Source organism: Canis lupus, chromosome 27 (genome assembly GCF_003254725.2).
Source record: "Canis lupus dingo isolate Sandy chromosome 27, ASM325472v2, whole genome shotgun sequence".
In the NCBI taxonomy this organism is placed as follows: domain Eukaryota; kingdom Metazoa; phylum Chordata; class Mammalia; order Carnivora; family Canidae; genus Canis; species Canis lupus.
Window position 1 is genome coordinate 33,582,690 of NC_064269.1, and position 26,611 is coordinate 33,609,300.

The 26,611-nt window shown below is 43.7% G+C and overlaps 1 protein-coding gene across 1 annotated transcript; it reads left to right on the plus strand.

The window, feature by feature from the left end:
• Positions 1 to 1,097: 1,097 nt before the first annotated feature.
• On the plus strand, positions 1,098 to 26,067 carry HEBP1 (heme binding protein 1). The gene is made up of 4 exons (XM_025455146.3): positions 1,098 to 1,290; positions 10,206 to 10,344; positions 12,517 to 12,697; positions 25,478 to 26,067. Exons 1-4 carry the CDS (start codon positions 1,213 to 1,215, stop codon positions 25,647 to 25,649), a joined length of 570 nt encoding a protein of 189 aa, XP_025310931.1. The 5' UTR covers positions 1,098 to 1,212; the 3' UTR covers positions 25,650 to 26,067.
• The last annotated feature ends 544 nt before the right edge of the window (positions 26,068 to 26,611 follow it).

Sequence of the window (26,611 nt, forward strand, 5' to 3'; positions counted from 1 at the left end):
AGCAGTGCATTGGTTTTTGTAGGAAAGTCACTTAATTATTCTGAGTATCAGGTTCCTCCTTTGTAAGATGGCTATAAAATACATATGTTTAGTGGTTTAAGAAGTAGAGATGATATTATAAAATACTTGTGGAGGAACAGGCAATCAACAAATGGTAACTAAAGTGGTTAGAAGGCTTTGATTGGAAGGACGGAATGAGCAAAGCCCTGCCTTGGGAAATTAAGGTGGAATTTGTGATTAAAACTGATTGGAGAGGGATCCCTGGGTGGCGCAGCGGTTTGGCGCCTGCCTTTGGCCCAGGGCGCGATCCTGGAGACCCGGGATCGAATCCCACGTCAGGCTCCCGGTGCATGGAGCCTGCTTCTCCCTCTGCCTGTGTCTCTGCCTCTCTCTCTCTCTGTGTGACTATCATAAATAAATAAAAAATTAAAAAAAAAAAAACTGATTGGAGGAAAGAGAGTAGTAAGAAGAAAACTAGTTAAGATGGTTTTTCGGGCCCCTAGGTGGCTGAGTTGGCTCAGACCATGATCCCAGAGTGCTGGGATCGAGTCCCACATCCGCTCCAGCTCAGCAGAGTCTGCTCCTCCCTCTTCCCCTCCCCCTGCTCATGCTCTCTCTCTCTCAAATAAATAAAATTCTTAAAAAAAAAAAAAAAAGATGGTTTTTCAATCATCTAGGTGAGAGGTAATGGGGTGGAGGGGGAAAGAAGCCAGGATATCTATCAGTGGAGATGCAGCAATCAGGTGTCTCAGGGGCGGGGACGACAGATTGAATCTCGTCCATGCAGTACGTGCTGGGGGCAGAGGCTTGGGGTGGAGGGCCAAGAAAACAAAAAAAAGCACGAGAGGAATCCGGAGGCTTGGAAGTCTGGCGCTCAGGTACCTGAGAGCGGAAGCCCGGGTGGACTGAGTGGGGGAGGGAGGGATGTAGAAAGTTCTCGTCACTGCAGCCTAAATCCCAGATGGAGGAGAATCTGCGTCCAGGCCCTGGCGAAAGTCAGGCTCAGCGGAGGAGGAGGGGCCGGCGGAGGAGGCGGGGCGTGGTCCCCCCGAGCCCCGCCCTAGCCCCGCCCTAGCCCCGCCCCCAGCCCCGCCCCCAGCCCCGCCCCGCCCCCGAACGCCTCTCCGCGGGGCGGAGTCCCAGGCGCCCGCCGCCCCCGCCGCCCTCGCAGCCCCCCGTCGGCCGGGGCGTCCGGAGCGCTGCAGCCTCGCCATGCTGGGCATGATCAAGAACTCGCTGTTCGGGAGCGTAGAGACGTGGCCTTGGCAGGTTGTGAGCCAAGGGGGCAAGGTAGGCCCGCAGGGCTGCCGAGGACCTGAAGCGGGCTGCGCCCCCCACCGCACCTGACCGGGGCTGGAGCGGGTCGTGGCGGGCGGGTGGGACGGCGATTGCCCCAGAATGTGCGTCTTGGCCTCTGCCGGGGCGGGGGGCACGGCCGTCCGGTGCCCAGGGGCCCGGCGCGTGGACTGGGAAGGAGGAAGTGAGAGGGAAGTTCAGAGCAGCAGGCCGAGGGCTCTGCCGGAGGAGGTTGCTCTGCGGGCGGGCTCCCGGGGTGGCGGGCGACAAAGCAGCGCCTGTTGAATGCATTGGTCCATTTTAACATCCCAGGCATTCTGAGCATTTGTTTGCTGAGCCCGAAAACGTTCATGTCCGTAAAAAATTCCCAACTACAGGAGCAATGAGTATAAAAGAACAAGACCTGTGCTCCACAGAGGTATATGTGCAAGGGAGGGAGCATGGGGAAGGAACAAGCCATCCTGCCAGGGGGCCCCCTGTGGAGGGGGCCTTCGGAAGACACTTCCTCTGGGTCTCCGGGGTGTTAAGAGTGCACAGAAAAGGGAGGAGTATGTGCAAAGGCCCAGAGCTATAAAATGGTATGCGGGCCAGTGGAATTCCCAGAGTTGGGTCCTAGAATACAGGATGGGTGAATGAAGCATAACTGCTCTATCCCCCACCTCCCAAGATTCACATCAGTGCTAACACAAGCGAGTTGGACTGCCCCTGAAAACAGAGTCTGCCACTAGACGATAGTCTCCTTGCAAACAGGTACTTCATGCACTTGGTATACTCCGCTCCTCGCTCAGAACCTGGCATGTTTAAGGACTGTGTTGTCTGGGGGCCAAGTTCTGGCATTTAGTACTATGATGGTCACACAAAAGCCCTCAACCAGACTCTAGTCTGGACTTCAAGCAGCTATAACCAGAGGCCTGTCACTTCATCTGAGTTTCCTCAGCTGCCACTGGAATGACCAAGTTTAGACCAGATCAGGGGTGACATCTGCAGATGCCTACAATCCTCCAGGCAGGTTATGAAATGAGTGAAGCTGGCTGGGTCAGACTCTAAGGCAAGGTGGGGACTGAGGCGAAACCAAGAGAGAACTCTGAGCCCCATCTGTAGAAGCAGTAATGTTGCTATGCAGGGATGCAAACCAGGCTTGCCAGATTTTTAAGGAAAACCAGAAATCCGGACTTCATGTGAGCTCTCCCTAGTTAAAATTAATTTATCCAACAAGTAACTATTTGCTGAATGCCATCTGTGTGCCAGTCACTCTTACAGGCAGTAGGGATAAAGCAAGGAACAAAACCAACAAAAATTCCTGGCCTCGTGGAGCTTACCTTTTAGTGGCTAACACACAAACAGGCAAATATATCTTTCCTTATCAGATGGTGATGAGGGCTGTGAAGAAAAACAAGTGAGAAAGGGAGGCAGGAGTAGGGAATTTTAGGAATGAGGCTGTGGTTTTGAGCGGGGCAAACATGTCAGTTTCAACTGTTGGCAACTGCCTACAAATGTTTGCAAACTGCAGGCCATAGGCTCTGTCTGTGGCTAGACGGTGACTGTGTGCCATGTGCATGCCAGTCTGTGGATCCGGCCCAGCGCTATCTAGGGTACTTGTTGGCCCTAATGCATAAAGAATCTACATGTTACCAACAGCTCCCCGAGTGCTTTCCTTTCTGTAGTGGAATCCAGCTCACTTGGTCTTTTGTGGGGGACAATGGCCAACGCAAGGTCTGGGCTGCTCTGCTGCCTGTTTGCCCTCAGATCCCTCCCTGGCTCGTTCCCTGCGTCTCAGTCTGGAGTCTGCAGTGGGGGTTGATTCCAGTTGCTTGCTTCCTGGGCGCCAATGTCAGTCGACTCGCAGTGAGGTTCACCCAGTGGGAGGCACCAGTGGGAGATAAGAGGGTGGGAGGAAGGGAAGAAGGTGTTTCTCCCTCTCCTCCCAACTATCGGGTCTCTGGCACCAAGAGTTTCTCTGTAGCTCTGGCTTTTTCTAAACAGGCCACCATGGTTCTAGCTTCCATCGAGTGATCCAGGTATCTGAGCTCAGGTAACAGAATCCTCCCTCTTCGTCTCCTAGGGTGCTCACTCATGTCTGGGTTGCCTCACTGTTCCCTGTTGGGCAACTCAGCTCTTCTGTTATCTGTGAAATTAATTCCTTGAAACAAAGTGCCTTAGTTCAAAATACTCTAGTAGTTTCTGTTTACTGTTAGACCCTTAGTGATACAGTGTCACCTGCCACTGATTTGGTTCCTCCAGGGATAAATACAGCTCCCTGATAAGCATCTTCCCTCAACATTTGATGGGAATATGGCACCGTAGGGGATATTGCTACCAGGCTGATGCAAATCATTTAACCTGAGTGATCTCAGTTTCTGCAGCTGTAGACTGGGTATAAAAATCTCTCCCATCTACTTCCAGAGTAACGAAAAATATCACATCTTTTAAAAACATGAAATGCTTTGTAAACTAATACACCCTACAAATGTAGTGATATCATTATGTCAGAACTCAGCTCTGCTCTTAATAACTGTGTAGTCACAGGCAACTTACTTAACTTCTCTGAAACCACTCTTGAGAGGAAATAAGAATGTTTGGAAGTTTAAATGAGATAACCAGTTATAAGTTGTTCAACAAAATACCTAGCACTTGGTTGGGTATGGTAACGGTCAGCTTCCTATCAGTTTCACAGGTAACTTTGGGTAAGCTACTTAAACCTCCTAACCACTCTGAACTCTGAATATTCTGTATTCTCAACTGTAATATGAGAATGACAGTGCCCCTGTGACAATTACTTAACTATTCAAAGATACTTATAAGCCTTTTTTAAAAATATATACAAATTCAGGGGGCTATTATTTTGAAGACAGACCCTCCCTGAAATTATCTCTCTTGCCCTGGAAAGCATCTGGGTCAGGAACCATTGCCCACTTTCTTGGGCAAATTGATGACAGACAGCAGGCCCTGTGTAGCTCAGGTTTAAGCATACCAGATGTTCAGGACTGATTGTGATGGGGAGGTCCAGGCTACCGCATAACTTATCAGGTGCCTTCCACATTGCCTCGGGAAGGAGGAGGGCACGTTGCTCTCTGTGTTGGATTAGGTGGGTGTGTGGATGCTCAGAGCAGGACTGTTGTTAATAACTGACATCTTAATGGGATTTTTTTTTTCCAGCCTGTGCACGTTGGTTAGGACCTGACAACCTGGGCTTGAATCTGAGCTCTACCACTTGCCCACTGTAACCTAACCCCCTGTGCAACCAGTTTCATCTGAAAATAAAGATAAAAGCACTCACTTCTTCTCAGGATCATTGGAGGGATCGAATGAACAAATCTGTGCAAAATATTAAAAATAACACCTGACACATAACAAGTACTGAGTTAGATTACTTTCTTATTTTTTTTAAGATTTTATTTATTTATTCATATGAGTCAGAGAGAGAGAGAGAGACAGAGAGAGACAGGCAGAGAAACAGGCAGAGGGAGAAGCAGGCTCCATGCAGGTAGCCTGATGTGGGACTTGATCCCAGGACTCCAGGATCACGCCCGGGGCCGAAGGCGGTGCTAAACCGCTGAGCCACCTAGGCTGCCCAGATTATTTTCTTATAATGAGAAAGCTGGCTTCCAGAATCAACATGTATACTTATCATAGCAGGTAGCAAGGAAAAAAATTGATGCAGAAGGCCTTGAAAAGCCCATAGCAAGAGGCATTGTTGCAAGATCCCTGTCTGGAATTTGAACTTGACCAGGGTTCCCAGTAAACATTGAAAATTGGTGTTGGTGGCTGTGGGCCAAATCCTTACCTGACTGGGAGCATAAACTGGCTGGATCTGGGACAAAGGTGGGCTTATTATGTTCCATATGACAAGTACACACACTAAAGACGTTAAATTTGAAGAATCCAACGTGTTGGCTGTGTTAACCTAGGTGCTTTATTTTCCACAGAGATAGAGAAGACTCTAAATTCTCCCTGGAGAACTAGAGTAGTTTTATAATATCCATCTCTCAAACCTAAATCTTCACAATGATCCCATGGTTCAAATGAAAGTTTATGGACATAGATGCTATAAAAACAGATGGGACCTGCCATAGTATCGCCTTAGGATACTGTGAGTTTGCTTTGCTCAAGCATAGATACAATTAGACTGATTTCTCATCTGTCTACTCAGCTATTTCTGTTGTATTCCTTGTCATTAGAGTAAAACCAGGCTTTACTCCACAGCGTCCTTTCCCACAAATACTTATAGTACCTACTATATGCAAGACATTGTACTAGATGCTGTACTAGATGCTAAGAGAAACAGTGGTAAATACAGATTGCTCCTGACCCCAAGGGGCTTATGGTTGCAGATGGAGATTAAACACATTATTATTGTGTTGTGAAAGTACAGGAGCCTATAAAAAAATCTCATGGGAACTTGTTTTCGATTAGGATCCTCTTTGAGGAGTGACCTTTAGGTTGGGACTTTCTGGATAAGTGGGGTCTATCAGGCAAAGACAGGAAAGAGATATTCCAGGCAGAAGAAGAGGCAGGTACAGAGGTCCTGGGGCAGGATTGACCATGGCATTGAAGGAAACAGTGGAAGGCCAGTGAGGAAGTACTCTGGGTATAGTTGGCAAGGTAGGTAGAAGCTAGGTGGTACTTGGACCACCTGGGATAGGTTAAGAACTTGGTGAATGAGGGCTTTTAGGTAGGGCATACATTAACAGGATTAAGTGATACAGAATGCTATGTGTATGTTCCCTGGGCAATATCAGTTTTGTTCACAGCTTTAATTTCCCCTTTTGCTGATGACTCTCAAAGTTATATCTCGATATCAGTCTCCTGCTGAGCTCCAGACCTACATGTCCAGCTGCTCATCTGTAACAGAAGGCAGATGAAGTGATAGATGTGAAAGGGCCTTTTTAACCTTAGTCTTTGTTATCCACCTTTGGAGTTAATAGGAAGCAGGGATCACTCAGGAAGAGGAGGTGGAGCTGAGCCTTAAAGATTGGTAGAATTATCATGGGGGCTTTGGCTCTCTGAATTAAACTGGATTCCTTTCTTGTCAGCCTTTCTTCCCTTGCCCTGGACTTTCTGCCTGAGGAACAGGCTGAGAGCACAGATCACCTATACCATCCCCAGAACTCCTTTCTCTTCCAGGACCCCTCCCACTCAAAATCCCATATTTGGATCACAAAGTCCGTTGAATTAATTTATTTTGTTTTGTTTTTAAGATTCTACTTTTTTTTTTTTTTGAAAGAGAGAGAGAAAGAGAGAGAGCACAAGCAGGGGGGGGGACAGAGGGGGAAGCAGACTCTTCCTCTGAGCAGGGAGCCCAATGTGGAACTCAATCCCAGGACTCTGGATTCGTGACCTAAGCCTAACCCAGGTGCCCCAGTTGAACTAATTTGGGGTAGTTGAAACCAACCTGTGCTCAGCTCACCGTCACTGGAACAATGGTTATAAAATCCTCCCTATGACAGCCTGAGTTCTTCGGAGGTCTGGCCTCTGTCAGAATCTCCAGCCCCTCTCTTGCCGTTCCTTGCCTGACAGCCTTTGCTCTAGCCCCAGTGAGCCACTTGTATTCCTTGCCTGCAGCACACTGTTCTATTCTGCTCTTTTATACCTGTGGTGCCCGCTAACCGAAATCACCCTCCCCAGACTATCAGAACATTTACTGCATCATAAAATAATTTCATAATCTTCTCACCACTCCACTAGACTGCCCATATCATATTAATCTCCAAATCCATAGCACCTGGCAGAGGTTTTCAATAATACTTCCTCAATAAGTCAATGCATCAGTGACTGAATGTCTAGCTAAATGATCTATGCGCACCTTGAAGTCAGCCTAACCTAGCCAGACACATAAACACACACCCATGCCCCCAAAATAACCTAAGTAGTCCTCCTCTGTGTTCTCACAGTGCCCTGCCTCTCTTAAACATATCATGAGATTATAACCCTTTTTCCTGGCTACTTCTATTAGACCACACCCTTCCTGATGTCAGAGACTGTGTCTTTCATCTCTGTCTCTTAGCACCTGGCACAGTACCCAGCACATAGTAGAAACTCCATAGTTGTTGGTTGAATGAATAAGAAAGGAAAGAGCCAACCAGCTCTTTTCTCCAGTGAGAGCTTGTCATTGGTTTCTCCATCTATGAGAGAAGAAGCTGCATTAAATGACTTCTGATGCCCCTGTTCTGAGTTTGACACAGACATACAAATGTCTATCAGAAAGAACTAACTCAATAGCTAAAGAAAGATGCTGTAAAGCACTCACATTGTCCCCCATAGAGTGTAGAGCCCTGCAGTAAGCATCAGACCAAGGTTTGGAGATTGGAATTCTGGTTCTCTTTTCACCACTTAATAACTATGTGTTCTTGGGCAATTCTATTCCTCTGGTTCTTCATTTCCTCTTTGAGAAAATTAGTTGGATTGGATGAACTTTAACCTCTTTCAGGCAGAAAATTCTGTGATTCACAGAGTAGCATTTCTAGAATTTTAAACATAAGTGGCAAGACTCAATAGGCCATCAAATGAGGGGTGAATCTAGTTTCTACTATGACAGAACCAAGGAAGGTCAAAACTCCCCAGATTTATACATCATTTGCTACTGAAGGTCCTTTGGAAATGTTTCACTTTGCAAGGGGAGGACCTCACAGCAGTCCTCAGAATTAGTAGCCACAGTGGATTTGCAGCTTCTGGAGCTATTTTCCTGGCTCCATGTGGAGGGAAGTTGATGAAATTGGCACTCAGAAACCTTTCAGATTTTCCCAGCCCCTTTCTCACTATTCTCCTTTAATTGTGTATTACAAAAAAAAAAAAAAAAAGAAAAAAAAAGGTATTTTTTTCATTCTAAACATAAAATTATAATGTAAATGTACTTTTTCAGACTATACAGGTCCCTTAGCCTGCCAGCCCTACCCACCTCCAGAGAGTCATCCTATCCCCTTTGGAGTTAAGAACTTGCAGTCTAGGATGTGACAGGGAAGTCTGTTTGCCCAGCTAGGGCAGCCAACTCCTCTTTTAGTTCATAGGAACTGTTTTTCCTATGTCTGTTTTTCATAATTGTTAGTAAGAGAGGCAGCTCCTTAATCACTAAACAAACGCCTGAGCGTTTATGATACTCCATGGTATAGTTCTGGTCCACAAAGACTTTATAGCAGATTTTTCAACCTGCACCAGTATTCCATTACCAGATAGCAAAATCGATATAGAGTACATCTCCCTTCTTTTAGTGGAATATGGAATAAAATTCACTTGACTAGAGCAGAAGTCAACAGGAAAGAAAGAAAAGGCCAGTAGTATTAGAAAGCCTCCCCTCCATCAGGGTACAGTATTATCTTGTGAAACTTTGTTTCAATCATGTGGATGTTCTTGACAGGGCATGATGTAAAACTGCATTTCTTGTTTTGGATCATGATTCTTTTTCAAGTTTGGAAAACATTGTCTTATAGTGTATGTTTAAGGAATACAAAATTATATGAGATACCAAAAGGCACGGAGGAGGGGGTAAAGAAGAGCTGTGTGGGTCTGTTGGGCAAAGGAAAATGACCTTAGGACCGAAACTTGCATGGGAGTGGTCATGATCAGCAGGGGTCCTGCCAGGGAGGAAGGCTTTCTGGGGAAGTGGCAGTAGCCATGGGCATTCAGGGGAGTCCAGGGTACAATTTAGATGAATGGGAATGAGGAGTTGCATCTGGGAGTACAGAGTGAAGAGAACTTTACTCTGATCCTTCTTGACCTGTGGCTCTGCTTCTAGAATGACGTTAATCCTGGGGCCTTAGAGTTTGTGGCATTATTGTTGCAGCTCCTTCTTTCCTCCTTTCCAATTTTCTTCTTTTTCCTGGCTCTCCTGTCATTCAGAAGTTGGATCTCCTGGCTTGATCCTTTGATTTACTTTTCTGTTTTCTACTTCTTTGCTTTTTACTTGACTTTCTGGGAGATTTCCTTCAGGTTTATCTTCTGACTTCTCTACTGAATTTTTCATTTTTTTTTAATTTTTAAAAAAAGATTTTATTTATTCATTCATGAGAGAGGCAGAGACATAGGCAGAGAGAGAAGCAGGCTCCATGCAGGGAGCCCAATGTGGGACTCGATCCCAGGACTCCAGGATCACGCCCTGGGCCAAAGGCAGACGCTAAACCACTGAGCCACTCCGGGATCCCCTATTTTCAATTTCTAAAAGCTCTTTTATCTCTAAACATTCTATTTTTATAGCATTCTAAGGGTGTTCTGAGTGGCTTGGGACGCATATCTTCTCTTGTCTCCCTGAGGATATTATTTGAAGTTTTTCTGCTGACAGTACATTTGTAAGAAATCTCAGAATCTTTTTCTCATGGCCCTTCATACTCATACTGTCTCTTCTACCCTGTCACCACGCCCAGGTTCATTATAGAAAGTTCTTTAGCAGTTCTAGGGATGCCTGGATGGCTCAGTGGTTGAGCCCCTGCCTTTGGTCCAAGGTGATATCCTGAAGAGCCAGGATCGAGTCCCACATCAGGGTCCCGGCATGGAGCCTGCTTCTCCCTCTTCCTGTGTCTCTGCCTGTGTGCGTGTGTGTGTGTGTGTGTGTGTATCTCATGAATGAATAAATAAAATCTTTTAAAAAAATAAAAATAAGTAAATAAAATAAAGCTCTTTAGCAGTTCTTATAACTGCACCATTACAGCTTCTAGAGTGATCACAGGTTGCCACTTTAAATCTCTTAAGCAGGGATCCCTGGGTGGCGCAGTGGTTTGGCGCCTGCCTTTGGCCCGGGGCGCGATCCTGGAGACCCGGGATCGAGTCCCACATCGGGCTCCCAGCATGGAGCCTGCTTCTCCCTCTGCCTGTGTCTCTGCCTCTCTGCCTCTTTGTGACTATCATGAATAAATAAATAAAATCTTTTAAAAAAATAAATAAATAAATAAATCTCTTAAGCATGTGTATTCTGTGTCTAGGAAGAAGTCTCCTATGAGGAAAGGACCTGTGAAGGTGGGCGGTTTGCCACAGTGGAAGTGACTGATAAGCCTGTGGATGAGGGTCTAAGGGAAGCAATGCCCAAAGTCATGAAGTACGTGGGAGGCACCAATGACAAGGGTGAGTATCCCTGAGGGATGTGACTCTCGTCTCAGAGGCAAGCTTGCTAGGTCCCGTGACATCAGGGGAAAATACAGCAAGGGGCCACAGGGCACCTGTCACCACCTGCTTCAGTAGCATGTGAACTTGTACTGTGTGCACGGGATGCTCTAGGGGACCACACCAACGTCATCCCTGCCTACCCACCGGTAGGCGGTATCCCTGCTCCATATTACTGATGCATGCTTCTCGTCCAAGTGTGAACTGTATAGACACTCTGGGTTTTTTTTTAATCCCACAGCTCTGATACTATCTTTGGATTGGTTGACTGAATGAAGAAAGCCAAGTCACAGAGCCAGGCCAGCCTCAGACTTGATACCTCTTGCCTCCAGGCTGAATATCTCTGCTCAGTCCTCTGATCGCTCAAAATCTGTGGGGTACTGAGGCTTAGTGAATAATGAGTATGGCAGGTCCTCGGCTCTGTTCTGGCAAATGAAGGGTCTGAGAATTTGGAGGCTACTCCATTCTTAGACTTGGCCCTTTATGCTGGCTGCAGGATAGGGGTATTTTTAAAATGATGAACCTGAAGTTTCAGTGTACCTGTCAACATGTAAACCATGTTTAAATATGAATTTAACTCTAAAGCTCTCTAATTTGGACTACTCTTTAGAATCAGTGCAAACCCAAAATGGGTCAGAAAATGAGGTGAAAAAAGAGATGTGATGTTAATTTTATGGATATTTTTTCAAGCTGATAATTTGGAAAGTCAGAAACTGGTATTAACCTCAGTAACATTTGGTAGTAAAGAAACCAGGCTTTGGACAATAAGTCCATTAGTAGGAGGTCAGGAAGAAATCTTTTCCTTCTCGGGGCACCTGGGTGGCTCAGTGGTTGAGTGTCTGCCTTTGGCTTAGATCGTGATCCTGCGGTCCTGGGATCGAGTCCCACAGCAGGCTTCCTGCAGGAAGCCCGCTTCTCCATCTGCCTATGTCTCTGTCTCTCTCTCTCTGTCTCTCATGAATAAATAAATAAAATCTTTAAAAAAAGAAAAAGAAAATCTTTTCCTTCATAGTACTGTTGTAACTTTTTTTTTTTAGAAGACAATATGTATAAAAATGATAAAACTGGGGGTGCCTGGGTGGCTCAGTTGGTTGAGCATCTGACTCTTGATTTCTGCTCAGGTCATGATCTCAGGGTCTTGAGATCGAGCCCCACAGCTCTATGAGCAGCATGAAGTCTGCTTAGAATTCTCTCTCTCTCTCCCTCTGCCCCTCCCCCCCTTAAATAAATACATGTCTTTAAAAAAATTTTTTAAATGATAAAACTCATTAAAGAAAATCTTGAAAATAACAAAACAGCACCCCTGATCCATCTTTTTTAATATGATCATTGCTGTCTTCTGAATGTATTTCTTTAGAGCTTTTTAATAGACCTTTAAAATGTAATCATAGTGTTTGTGCAATTATATATCTTTCTGTTGTTATAACTATTTTCCACTATTGCTCAATAGTCTTCTTAAGTCTAATTCTTAATAGCCACATTATATTGCATCATGTGTCTATAATTTACTTAGACACATTCTTTTTGGAACATTGATATGGCTCCCAGTCTCTCACAATTATTAATTCTGCTGCAATGAATATCCTATTACCTCTAGCCTTTTCCATATTTTGATCTTTTTTTTTAAGATTTTATTTATTTATTCATGAGAGAGAGAGAGAGAGAGAGAGATCGAGGCAGAGACACAGGCAAGGGGAGAAGCAGGCTCCACGCAAGGAGTCTGATGTGGGACTCCACCTCGGATCTCCAGGATCATGCCCTGGGCTGAAGGCAGCGCTAAACTGCAGAGCCACTCAGGTTGCCCCTTTTCCGTATTTTGGATTACTTGCTTAAAATGTATATTTAAATAGAAAATAATTAGATACGAGGATATTTACAGTCTTAATGTATATTACCAAATAATTTTTTTCCAAATGAGTTGGGTCACTACAGTCCTATTTCCAATATACACAAATAAGAGTTTTTTTTAAATGTATCTGACTATATATTTTTTAATGCCTAAAAGGTTTGTTACTAATTTCAAGAACAAAAAATACTATCTTGGAAGAAGAATGAGACTAGCAGATCTTCCACAGTCCTGAACAAGTTCTGTCTATAATACCCATCTCACTCTGTGGGTTTTTATGTTTTCAGGGATTGGAATGGGGATGACAGTTCCTGTTTCCTTTGCTGTGTTTCCTGGTGATGATGGCTCCCTACAGAAGAAATTAAAAGTCTGGTTCCGGATTCCAAACCAGTTTCAAAGCAACCCGCCGGTTCCCACTGATGACAGCATTAAGATCGAGGAGAGGGAAAGCATCACTGTCTATTCCCTGTAAGGAGATGATTCTTTAGACATCCAAGGGTAACGTCTGATTTCCATAACCGCTCCTTGATCATCTGCAGTGAGCATTTGCATTAACTGTGTATTTTATTCCAGTTTTATAGAGATAGAATTAACATATAACATTGTATTAACTTAAAGTATACAACATAAAATGCTTTGATATATATAAATATTGTGAAATGGGGATCCCTGGGTGGCGCAGTGGTTTCGCGCCTGCCTTTGGCCCAGGGCGCGATCCTGGAGACCCGGGATCGAATCCCACGTCGGGCTCCCGGTGCATGGAGCCTGCTTCTCCCTCTGCCTGTGTCTCTGCCTCTCTCTCTCTCTCTCTCTCTCTCTCAATGTGTGACTATCATAAATAAATAAAAATTTTAAAAAAAATAATAATAAATAAATAAATAAATAAATATTGTGAAATGGTCATCCCAGTAAGTTCAGTTAACATCCATCATAGTTATAATTTCTTTCTTGAGTTGAGAACTTTAAAGATCTGCTTTCTTAATAACTTTCAAATATATATTATAGTATTGTTAACTATAGTCACCTTGCTCTGCATTACATTCCCAGGACAAATTTATCTTATAGCTGGAAATTTGTACCTTTTGACCACCTTCACCCATTTCTCCCATTCCCTACCCACATCCCATCTCTGGCAACCACCAGTCTCTTCTACCTATGAGTTTGGTTGTGTGGTTGTTTTTAAAATTCTACATACAAGTGAGATCATGTAGCATCTTCCTTTCTCTGAAATATCACTTAGCATAATATCCTTAAGGTCATCCATGTTATCACAAATGGCAGATTTTCTGTGTTTTTTTTTAATGTATGAATCATATTGCTTTGTGTATATATACCATATCTTCTGTTGATGGGCCTTACATTGTTTCCATGCCTTGACTATTGTAAATAATGCTTCAATGAACATGGCAGTGTAAATATCTCTTCAAGATAGTGATTTCCTCCTTTTTAAAAAAAAAAATTTTATAAGTGATCTCAATTCCTTTATATATATATATATATATATATATACCCAGAAGCCCAGAAGTGGAATTGTTGGATCATATGGTAGTTCTTTTAATTTTTTTGATGAACCTCCATACTGTTTTCCACAGTGGCTGCACCAATTCACATTCCCACCGACACTGCACAAGGATTCCCTTTTCTCCATAGCCTCACTAACACTTGTTTTTCCTTGTGTTTTTGATATTCACCATTCTAATCGATGTAAAGTGGTATCTCATTTTGGCTTTGGTTTGTATTTCACTAGTGATGAGTGATATTGAGCACCTTTTCATGTACCTATTGGCCTTTGTATGTCTTCTTTGGAAAAATGTCTATTCAGATCCTCTGCCCATCTTTTAATCAAAATGTTTGGCTTTTTTGCTATTGAGTCATAAGAGTTCTTTATATATTTTGGCTTTTAATTCCTTATCCGATATATGATTTGCAAACATTTTCTCCCATTGAGTAGATTGCCTTTTTGTTACGTTGATGGTTTCCTTTGCTATACAGAAGCTTTTTAGTTTGACAAAAACTCATTTATTTTTGCTTTTGTCACCAAATACAAAAAACTGTTGCCAAGATTAATGCCAAGGAGCTTACTCCTTATGTTTTCTTCTAGGAATCTAATCGTTTCAGGTCTTAATGTTCAAGTCTTTAACCTATTTTACATTGATTTTTGTGTATGGTATAAGATAGAGGTCCAATTTCAGTCTTTTGTCTGTTGCTGTCCAATTTTCCAGACACTGTCTATTGAAGACACTGTTTTTGGCTTCTTTATTCTAGGTAGGTTGACCTTATATGCATGAGTTTTTTTCTGACCTCTCTATTCTGTTTCATTGATCTATATGCCTATTTTTATATAAACACCATACTGTTTTGATTACAATAACTTTGTAATATAGTTTGAAATTAGGAAATATGCTTAGCTTTATTCTTTTTTCTCAAAATTGCTTGGCTATTTGGGGTCTTTTGTAGTTCCATACAAATATATACATCTTAAGAATATTAATTTTTCCAATGCATGAGCTTGGAATATCTTTTCACTTATTTGTCCCTTCTCCAATTTTCTTCATTAATGTCTTAGAGTTTTCAGTGTATAGATCTTTTACCTCCCTGGTTAAATTTATTCCTAGGTTTTTTTTTTATTTTATTCACACATTTGATAGAGAGAAAGAGCAAGAGAGAGAGAGAGAGAACATGAACAAGGTGAGGGGCAGAGGGAGAAGCAGACCCCTCACTGAGCAGGGACCCCAATGTGGGACTCCATCCCAGTACTCTAGGATCATGACCTGAGCCGAAGGCAGATGCTTAACTGACTGAGCCACCCAGGCACCCCTATTCCTAGGTATTTTATTCTTTTTGATACAAATTGGATTTTTTTCTAATTAATTTATATTGTTGATGAATTAAGTTAAGAAATGCCGAGTCCTGACAATTTCTCATTTCATTCTCTTTAGCTTATAGCACACAAACATTTGCATTGTATCTGAATAAATACTTTGCCAGTTGCCAAATTGACTTGGATAGAGTATCCCCTCAGTTTAAGCTAAGCACCTACATTAGTCACAGTAGCGTTCTGGGAGACTCAAGGAATATCTAAGCCAAACTCTAGTTTGGGGTCATGAATACATAAATGAGTATATGAATATATAGGACTTGAGGGACCTCCTTTTTTATTCCATGCTCCCCTTGAATGCCAGACAACAAGGAATATTTGCCAGAACTGGACTGCCACCCCCTTAGTTGTTCACTATCCATGGTCCTTTGAGCAGAGCACACATGCATCCTATTATCATTCTCATCCTGTTTCCAGGGCCTTATTTGAGGTCATATTTCTTTTGACTATAGAGCCTAACAGGGTGGCAGATGGTTACATATTTTTATTCTTTGGGTCTGAACTCTTCAGAAAACAAGTCTCTTGTAGATAATCAGTGACTCCCCATTTGTTAAAATCCTACATTGTAACAAACGCTGAACCATGTACAGTCACAGACCAGGAGCTTGACCAGTATTAACTATAAGTGTGGATTTGGTTCTGCTCTAGAAAAACCTAAAGAAAAATAGGTTAACAAATAATCTTGCATTGGGCAGTTTTTGTCTACCCCCAGGGGCCTCTGAACTTACTTTTTGGCTGCCTTGCACCTGAACATGTAGCTTTCTCTGGAACTGACACTAATGCTGGGAATGTGAGCTTGTCTGCTCTGAGCAGCCCTAGGCCAGGTGCTGCAGAGCCCCCCAGAGGACAGTGAGTGTACTGCAGCGGGGCCCCTAGCTCTTCTACTCCAGCCATCCATCATTCAGACTTTCCAGCCTTCACTACAGAGGCTGCAGAGAAAGCAAACTCTAGGAACAGAATATCTTTCCCAAGGGCAAGGACTAGAGTGGGGAAGCGAGGTGGTGGCAGTGGTACAAAATTTAAGGAGGCACCCACTTTCAAGTGCACAGCTGTCTAAGTGCAGGATTGGCACTGAGAGTGAGTGCCTCCTTAAACCTTGGGTGCTGTGTCTTTTCTGTCTCACCCTTATTCCTGCTCCCTCTTTTCCATTCTCTTTCTCGAGTCTTGGGAGGCAAGCTGGTACACCCTAATGAACAAGTATATTTTTGTTTGAATCCCAGAATGATGCTCGGGGAGTCACTGAGCCTAAGACAGTTTCCCCATCTGCTAAGTGCCTGTAACAACCTACCTCATAGGATTACTACTAAAGAATATCTTTTAGTACTTACTAAAATGCATCTGTTTTTACAGATGACTTACTATGTATGACCTGTGGTAGGTTTCAGTAATTATTTTTTCCCTTTGCCCCTTTTGATTTCGTAAGGAATAGCATTGGCATGATTAAATCAGTTCACTTCAAGCAGACTTCAAGCAGACAGGGCTGGTGTTTTTACCAGAGCCAGGGTAATGAGTTGGCACGATGCTTTTCTTTTGTCCCTAACTTTTTAGTATGGAAATTTTCAAACTCATAACAAGATAGAATAAGGTAATGAAATCCTATGGAACTCATCACTAACCTTCAGTGATAATTAACTCAACTCCAGGGCAGATCTGTGTCATGTGTACCCTCACAACTGCCACCCAGCCCCTCCACTGGGTTATTTTGAGGCAAACTGCAGACATTATATTAATTTCATCCATAAATACTTCAGTGTGGCTACAAAAAACTTTTTATAAAGACAATCATAATGTCTTACTCCTCCTAAAATTTTAACATCATTTCATTAGTATCATAATAATATAAAATGTCCAGGGTTCAGATTTCCACCACTATCTGGTAATTTGCTTTTAAAGTTTGTTTGCACCTGGATCCAAATAAAATCCATCCATTGCAATTATCTGGTGTACCTTTTAAGCTTTTACTAACCTGTGGCTTTTCTCACTACCACACCTTTTCATTTTTCATTGCTACTTATGGATCATTTGTCCTATTGTTTCCCATAGTCTGAATTTTGCAGACTGCCTTTCCATTGGCATTTTAACATGTTCTCTGCCTCTGGCATTGCCTGTAAATTATTAGTTAGAACCAGAGGCATGGTCAGATTCAGGTTGGTGCTTTCAACAAGGATATTTCATAAGTAATGGTGTATACCGCCGTCAGGAACTCATAATGTTTGCTTGCCTCTGTTTTTGTGATGTCAGTGGCTGTAGATCACCCTTACTTAGATGCCTTGCCTCAATAGAGTTTATAAAAATGATAATGTGTCATTCTTTCCTTCATTTATTTTCCTTCATTTATTAGCTGGAATACTTTGATAAAGAGAAACCTCCCCTCATCTGCTATTTGGTTTCCCTGAGACGGAGTCACAGGGAAAAGGCAAGATACCTTCTCTTTAGCTTGTTGCCTTCTCTTTGTCTGTTTTCAGAAGAATGATTTCATTCCTGAACTTCCTCTACAGGCAAGGTGATGGTGATCCCTGTTTTTTGAGCATCAATATAAACATACGAATTTAAACATAATTGATGTGTTTCTGTTCTTTCAGTTGTTCTTACTGATGCTGAAATTGTCCCATCTTTGGCCAGTGGGAGCCTCTTCAAACTTGTTTCTTCGTCCTTTTGATATGACTCTAGTACTCTATGGTAGCTTCCTTGGCTTCTGGTATGACAAGGTGTTGCAAACACATTTTGGCATTTCTTGCCCTAAAGCTGGAATTAGCTATTTCTCCAAGGAACCCTGGTTCCTCATGGTGGGATGGGATGTCTCTTAAAAGCTACTATCAAAGTCAGGTCTGTGGAAGATTCCTGTTAATTCCCTGTTAACCTAAACAGATGAGTGCGATAAATACAGTGTCTAGCTTGGCTCTGTGGATGCTTTTTTCGTGGAACACCTGGTCCTAAAATTAGCTTATGTTATTCCTCAGCTAGCCACTTGGTGTCACTGCACAGTCAAATGTGCATTTAAAAGCCCCTTCCTGTGGAAGGCAGAGTGAACGAGGTAGTAGAAGGCAAAAGTACTAGTTCAAATACATGGTAAGTGCATTTGATGGTAAAATTACTTCTAAAATGAAAGCCTTGCATCCTTAATTCAGGCTCCCTTTTGTATGACCTTGGAAAGGGATTTTCAGAAGGGATTGTGCATTTATTAGTAGCATATATTACCTGTCAGTGGGTAGAAGGTTAAAAAGGAATAACACTCTCAGAATCTTAGTATTCACAAGATGCAATGGAAGTATCCTCACACTTATATGGGTGGCCATATTCCAGGTCCTTCTGTGTTCCCTAAAGGCCACCTAGGTTACAGCACAGCTTCCTTAGCGCAGTGTGGCACTGGGTTCAACAGAGACCAATGGCAGGAGAGGGCGGATGGTAATGAAATTTCTTAGTGAAATGGTGAAATGTCTGGATGTAAAAGAAAGAATTGGAAACAATGATCTCGTTGTCAGGGTGACCTGTGATCCAGTCCTAGCTCTCCTGCTCCATGGCCATGGGACCTCTGGTGTGTTACCAAGCCTCTCTGTGCCTTGGTCTCTCTAAGTACAAGATGGAGGTAGCTAACGGCCAGGGTTGTTGTGAGGAGGAAACATGGTGTCCATAGATGCCTACACGATGCTGGACGTTAGGTAGATGCTCAGTAAATGTTAGCCTGTTTCCCTTGGAAAGAAAGGGCCCAACTGCTAACCCAAAGGGTGTTCCATTTTATTGCTTAGGAGCACTTTAGATCAGTGTTAGCCAAGTTCCTAGATCATTCCAGCACCCATCTGTAATCACAGGAGGCCCTAGCCATGGATAACATAACACAGTTTTGCCTCTTTGGTTTGCTCAACACCCAAACTCTGTCATCTTGATTTCAAGGAGCCTCACCTGACCACTCTATCAAAAATAGCACCCCTCCTTTTCTGTCTTCTTACCCTGCTTGACTTTTCTTCACCTTACTTTTCTTCACCTTACTTACTTTTCTTCACTTACTTACTTTTCTTCACCTTACTTACTTCACCTTACTACTTGCATTATATAACCCATTTGTCCATTTGTTTATTGTCCTGTCCCTCACTAGAATATTCTTGAGGGCAGGGCTTGAGCTATCCTCTAGTAAGTGCTCAGTTGAAAGTTGGGCAATAAATAAGCTAGTGAAAGTCTGGGTCCTTGCCTTCCCCACATTTCTCCTTTTTTGCTGTCCTCCCTAAAGTTCTTGGTCCTCTTCCATTGGTAAATCTCCAACCCGACCATCTCTCCAGCTCCCTGAAATGTCTTAGCATTTATGAGACTCAACATGATGACCAAGATGATGCCATTTACACATGTATTCATTCATTCAAAAAAAAAAACCCATGTATTCATTATTCACTTTTTCTGTGCCAAGAATTGTTTCTGGTGCTCGAAATAGAGCAGGGGAACAAGCAAAGTATCCGCTCTTTGAGGCAGCAAAAACATCCTGGTGGGGAAAACAGACGAGAAACAAATGTCCCTGATATTTCAGGCCTGTGTTATTTCAGAGATGAGAAGTGGTATTTGTGGATTGAAACTATAGGGAAGCATATTTCTTACTGGAAAACACTTTGGCATGAAGTATTTCCCAGTAAGAGGGGCAGGCAATGAGGTGATGAAGGCCTGGCCCTGGGGAGCTTATGTGCCATCTGGACAGACATACAGCAGGTATGCCATGTAATGTGTGTGCTCAGTGGCAGGTTCAGTTCCATTTGGCAAATGTCTCCTGAGCACTTCTGACACTGAAGCCTCCTCACTTCTGAGAGTCCTGACAGTGACAAGATTCTGAATCAAAAACCTAGTTAATCACCATTTCCCCCCACAACTGGTCAAATAACCCACTAGTCTTTTATGGATGGGTACTTGGAAGTAGCTTCAATCACCATTTCTGGGTGGATGAGCCCGAGTCAACACAGCTGGTGCTACTGCATCTCCCAAGCGCCAGCTCCCTGGGAGCGTCTCCACATAAACCTTCCTAAGGTTTCCCAAATCAATACGTGAAAAATGGATTTCCTCCCAGACCTGTTGCCCTGTGTTCTGTTTCACTAAAAGTCCCCTCCATCCTCCTGCTCATCCCATTCAAATGGCATCCTGACACATTCACCTTCCACATCAGCTGTTGGCCAAGTCCTTGTCACCTCCTGACCGTGCTTTCCCTTCCATCTGCAGCTCCTCTTGCCTGAACTATTGCTGTGTCCTCTTGATTATTTCTAAGTCTTCCTCCTCTGCCCCTCTACAGTGTCCTTTTCTCACTGCCAGCCATAAAGCACAAGACCAATCCTACTACCATCCTCTGCCTCTCAACTCTGCTTTGGACCTCGGACCTGCCTCTGACCTGCCTCTGACCTAGGCACATGTTAGGATTGGGAACAGAGCCCCAGCTGGTAATAAAATGAGATGGGGGATGGATAGACTTTGAGTTGGGTTCCCAAATGTCCAGCCAGGCAGTGAAGCCTAGTAAAAATGCTTTGTCATAGCATTTAATCCACGATGTGGCCCTGCTCCATGTCCACCTGCTCTCAGGATATGCCAACCTCCTACCTCCCCCCGAACACCTACACATGCAGCATTCACTTCCACTCACCCAGCTCCTCCCATGGCCCTTCTCCAGCCTCTGCTTATTGGAAACTGTGTGAGGCCCGGCATTTTTGTCATAGTGTTCATTGCTGACATCAAGAAGAGATGCTCAATAAACAATGGCTTAATATCAGGTCTTCCATGATGCCTTCCCTTCATGTTATAAGTCAGAGCTAATCATTTCCTATTCCCCACCCCCAGAGCATTCCATCTGTACCTTCTGCCTTCATTCTAGTGCTTCCTTCTGCCCTATATAATCTTAATGTGTGTTTCTGGCCTGACCACTACAGTGAGACCTCACAAGGGTAGGAAGACGTCTTTATCATCTTTACAACTGTGTGGTGTCTCACTTGTGTTTTGTGCCGTGTCATGTTCAACTTGGCAAGCATGGTTCAGTCTGACTGAATGAAATAAATGGCTTATGATGTGAAGCTTCTTTCCTATTGACATGGAATTATCAGCTCCTAGTCTCAACACTACTTTTGCCTAGCACAGAGCTATGTGCATAGCAGACTCTCCCCCAAATTTGTGTTCATTTGTTGATTTGCTAGACCAAGTCAGAGGGTCAGGCTCAGACCATCCATTTCTTTGTCTATGTCACTGCATGCCTCAACCATTATGATTTTGTTTTTTTTTTCCTTGGCCCAAAGCCTCCATTTGTTAGCCCACTTCATTGATGCCTGCCTCATTCCCACCCTGCGAACTCTTCCAGATTGTTCCAAACGCTTCCAGACAGCTCCTTTTGTGTTTCTGGAATCAAGGGGGTTGTGTGGAATCAAGGGGGTTGTGTGTCTTTACTCGGTTCCCATAGTAACCAAATTCTTTCTTCCAAATACTGATCTCTGACATGGGGGTGGGGGGATAAAATACAGTGCCCTGGAGGAGAGTTTCTTTGAAGATGGAGACAGAGACTTGTTAATAGGCTTACAAAAATATTGTATAGACTTCATGTTAACCTCCTTTGAGGAGCTCACAGTGCTTTATGAGAATTCTGGAAGTCACACTCAAATGTGCTTGTGAGCTTGGAGAGCTGTGGGCACTGTGTTCTCCTCTGTGTACACCTTGGAAGCTGAGGCAGGGAGGAATGAGGTGGCTTATCCCAGAACGAGCTGAGGAGCTAGCACTGGGCCTCCATCCTTTTTTTTTTTTTTTTTTTTTTTTTATTTTTTTTTTTATTTTTTTTTATGGGCCTCCATCCTATACATGAAGGCCATGCACCTGGTTGGGTTTAGTGTTCTGGCTTGTTTGTGCAGTTCTGTGATTGGGTGAGGGCGTGTTGGTTAGGCTGGCCATGAAGGGAACACATGTATTTGCTGTTTCATAACCCATTCACTTGCTTATTTTCTAGAAAAATGCTTCCATGATGAAGCAAGAAGGAAATTTTTATCCTCATTATCAGCTTCTCAGTCAGCCTGGGAATACATATTTTTAAATTGGTCTTTTTGTTGTTTTGGGAGGGGTTTTTTTTTTTAGTGCATTTAAAAATCCCCAAATGATGACATTCTCTGTATCACTTGCTGGGTCTTCTTGTATTTCTCAGACAGCTCCTTCTCCCGTGCCCTTGCCAAGGGCTCTCCTTCCACCCACCACTTGGGGACTAGGATTCTCAAGAGTGACCTGCTGACACCCTGTCTGCTCACCATCTAGGCCTCGTCTCCCTCCTTACCATGATTATAGCCAGTACCCACTCACTGAGGACTCCCAGTAACTGTCACTAGGCCCACCTCCTTCCCAAATCAGGATCTCTGGCTCCAGTTCTTTCCCAGGTTGGAGGAAATTTGCACAGTGCCTGACACATAGGTACACGAATATATTTCATAGACACACCCTCATATCAACATGCACCCAAACCATATCACTGGAAGCCCTAGAGAATCCTCAACTCCTCCCTTTCCCTGCGCCCTCCCCTCATATCCAGTCCCCTGTCAAGTTTGCCTTTGTCCAGAGGCCTTTGCCATCTCACGCTTGACTGTTTCCTGGCCTCCAGTAATTCCATCTCTTTCCTCCAGTGCCACCAAAGCTATCAAAACACAACCTAACACAATCATGTCAGCCCTTACTTTCAAAGCAAGGTCCACCTTTGCATCTAGGATCAAAATCCTTGGCATAGCATTCAAGGCCCTTCCCAGTGGGCTCCAGTCAATCGTTTCCTTGTTTGGATTCCCACCACTGTCCCCTTAGTGTGTGCTTCGGACTTTATTATATGAATGAGTGAATATGGAGGCAAACAGTCTTAAGCCCTATCATCTTGAGGTCTATCAACCTGAAGACCTGAAGACACTAACTTTTGTTGTTTACTCCAGAATTGTTGATTTAGCCAAAGGATCTAACATGTGTCAGGCACTGTATTAGGTGCTCAGGCTACACCAGTGGACAAAACATGACAAAGATCCTTGCCTTCATGGGGCCTATTCTACCAGGAAACTCAGACCATAAACAATGAACACAATAAATGAATTATGTAGTATGTTAGAAGGTCGTAAGTGCTGTGAAAAAAAAGAGAAATTAAAAAAGAAAGAGAGGAAGAGAGTGAAAAGAAAAGAAAAAACAAGGATAAAAAAGGAAAAAGAATGAGAAGGGGGAGCAGGGTTAAAGATTAAATTTAAAAAAAAAAAAAAAAGATTAAATAAGATTTTGAGAGAAGGGCCAGTCGAGAAGGTGAGATTGTTCATCGAGCCACCTCTTCATTACTAGTCTCTCTTCCTGGCCTGATATTTTTCTTAATTTTTTAATTTGTTTTCAAAGATTTTATTTATTTATTCATGAGAGACACAGAGAGAGAGAGAGAGAGGCAGAGATACAGGCAAAGGGAGAAGCAGGCTCCTTGCATGGAGCCTGACGTGGGACTCGATCCCGGGTCTCCAGGATCACACCCTGGGCTGAGGGCAGCGCTAAACCACTGAGCCACCCGGGCAGCCCTTCCTGGCCTGATATTACTTGAGATCACCGTCATGTCCCTCATCCCAGGAGGCAGGGAACTAGATGGCTGTTCTCAACAATTGCAAAGTAACAGTAATAGCTGCTGTTCATTGTGGGCTTACTGTGCGCTGGGCACTACGCTGAACTGTCCACCATCTTGTCTTCCTTCATCTTCACAACAGCCTTCTGAGATTGATACAATCAGCCCGATTTAACAGATGAAGAACCTGAAGGTTAGAGAAGTTAAGGCATTTACCCAAGGCCATGAGCTAGAAAGGGGCTGAGGTAGGACTGAGCATACAACTAGCCCTTTTGCCACCAAATGATCAGTGGAGGTATTTGAGGACCACTCCTTCTTTAGACGTTTCCAAAACCCTGTAGACTTAAGAGCCAACATGGTTTGTTTTCGAGGATAATAATTAAGTGTCACAGCATGAGTGTGGGATGCAGGAGACACTCAATACCTGCTCCTACATTCAGCATCTGATCTGTCTCAGGCAAGTGGTTTGCAATCCATAGACAATCTCTGAAAATAATTGCATTGTCTTACAGGCTTTTATTGCCAGAACACTCTTTCCTTAATGTTCATCCTTGGTCTACTAATCCAGTTTCCTCTCATTTGAGCCTCAGTGAAGCTAGAGTTCAACTTTCTTCATCTGCCTTAAAGTCTTTCTTCAAGATACTTGAACCAAACCTCTTCTATTCCAGATTGGTCTCAGTTCTGTCCGTGTCCTATAGCAGTTGTCTAGACGTTGGAAGAACCAATGCCTTAGAGATGAAATCCTCGGTATTTTTACATCAATAACCCTGTAATCAACATGCTGAATGCTTGTTGAGCATGACTAACCACTTATAAAAGAGCAAAGTGTGACTCAGAGAACCCCACCAAAAATAATGCATTTGGCCTAATCTTGGCCTGGTGCAGATTCAGACTTTTGAGTCATAAAGCTCATTAGAAATGGGGACATATTTGACTCTAATAAAGATTTTAGTGCAACCCAGATTTAGAGTGGTATATTTAGGGTAGGCCGCAGGATGAATTTTGGAGCGTAGGCAGATGACGTAAGGAGGGAATAATCATCTTGAAAAGACAAGCTTTATTCCTTCTCTGTCACCACCTTCTGCCATTAAGAGAAAAGCCTGATTTAGGCAAGTCTTTTTACTTACTAGAAAAAGAAGGCTTTCATGATTTGAGCAGGAAAAGGGGTTTATTAGAAGTGATTTCTTTATTTGGGGTATGCTTAAAGCTTGCCAAGGGGCCTCCCAAGGTTTCCCTGGGTCCCTGCCTTTGGTCGCTCTGTTTTTTAACAAAGCTGCTACTTGTCACTGCTCTGCTGTGCTCACTCATCAGAAAGGATCTGCTGGGGGAGAAGCATTAGCTACAGCTCCTCCTGAACTAATGCCCCTGCAGCCTCCTCCTTCCCCAGCTGGAGACAGAGGGGCCAAGAGGAGGAGCTGCCAAGGCAGTAGAGAGCTAGAGAGAAGGGTAAAGGCATGGCCTAGGGGAAGGTCAGCCTACTGTCACCCAGGGACAATTCAGAAAGCAAAGGGAAGCTCACGCTTAGTACTTGACTGTCATGTTTCAGGCTCTGCATTGGTGTTTTTTCACATCCATTATTGTATTTAATGCTCATAACAACCCTGGAGGAAAAAGACAGCATATCCCAGGTGTACAAACGAGCATCTGAGGCTCGGAGGGGTCAAATCCACCCATCTGGGAAGTGGCAGATGTGCAGTCTCACTGCTCTAGTGTGCTTGTAAGAGCAGCAGGTGACAACTTCTTTTTTAAAGATCCCCCTCTCTTGGAGACCATGTTTTCTCTTAACCAGCCCCTTGCTTTTGTCCCTCAGGCAATTTGGTGGTTATGCCAAGGAAGCTGACTACGTAGCTCATGCCGCCCAGCTCCGTACTGCCCTAGAGGGCACGGCCACTTGCCGGAGTGACATCTACTTCTGCACTGGGTATGACCCTCCCATGAAGCCCTACGGACGTCGCAATGAGGTCTGGCTGGTGAAAGCATGAGTAACGCGCTGAGTTAGAACTTCCCGGACGGGTGTTTCTGTGTTTCCACTTCCTCAGGGGAGAAGGAGGGAGCACAGCTTCCAACTGTATCTCTAGCTTAATCCAACTTTCCTTCAAAGCCATGTACTGCCAATTTTCTGAAACATGTGTATTTTGTCCATGCTCTTTCTCTCCCGGTGGGAAATAATTCAGCCAAGATAGGCAGCATCCTTCGAACTGACTGAGACATTTCTGTGGTAGATGAGAAAAAATCCAGCAAACATTCTCTCAGCTCTCTGGGTCCCTCAGAACTGATCTTTAAAAATTATTGAACCTGTGTTTTTGTTGTTGAGGGAGGGAAATGCGATTTGTGCGTGATCCTTCCTCTGTGATTCTTACGAGGCCTTTGTCTGAAAATAAAGATCTTTGACTTAAAACAGCTGAGACCAATCCAGAATATAGTGATTTCCAAGACCGCACAGTCTTATAAGGAATATCATTATGAGTACTAATGATGATATTTACTGTTACAGGAATCCCATATTTAGTTCCAAAGTCCTTCAGGATATAAAGCCACAGATCCCGGGGTGGAAGGGCATGTACCACATGCTGGCATACATCTACATCATAGACATTTACCATGACCATGTCACGGTGATTCTACAATCATAAGTGGAGGATCCTGTTTGCAGTTGTGATCTACAAAGGGCTCCAGGAATGACAAAAGTAAACCAAGGAGAAAAATCATCACATTCTGATACATATCCCTGGAGGCAGGAAATCTGCTTGGAGGCTTTATTCATGAGGGTAAGATGAGGTGACAAAAAAATGAGGTCCAGTTTCATGAATTGAAGAAGAATGAGCAGTTTGGCCTGCAGAGAAGGAAAGGTACCCCCCACCACCACACCAAGGCTGTGAGGGGCAGGTGGGAAAGTGGCTGAGCTGGAACAGAATGTGTGAGTAAGGAATAGAATGTGTAAGCA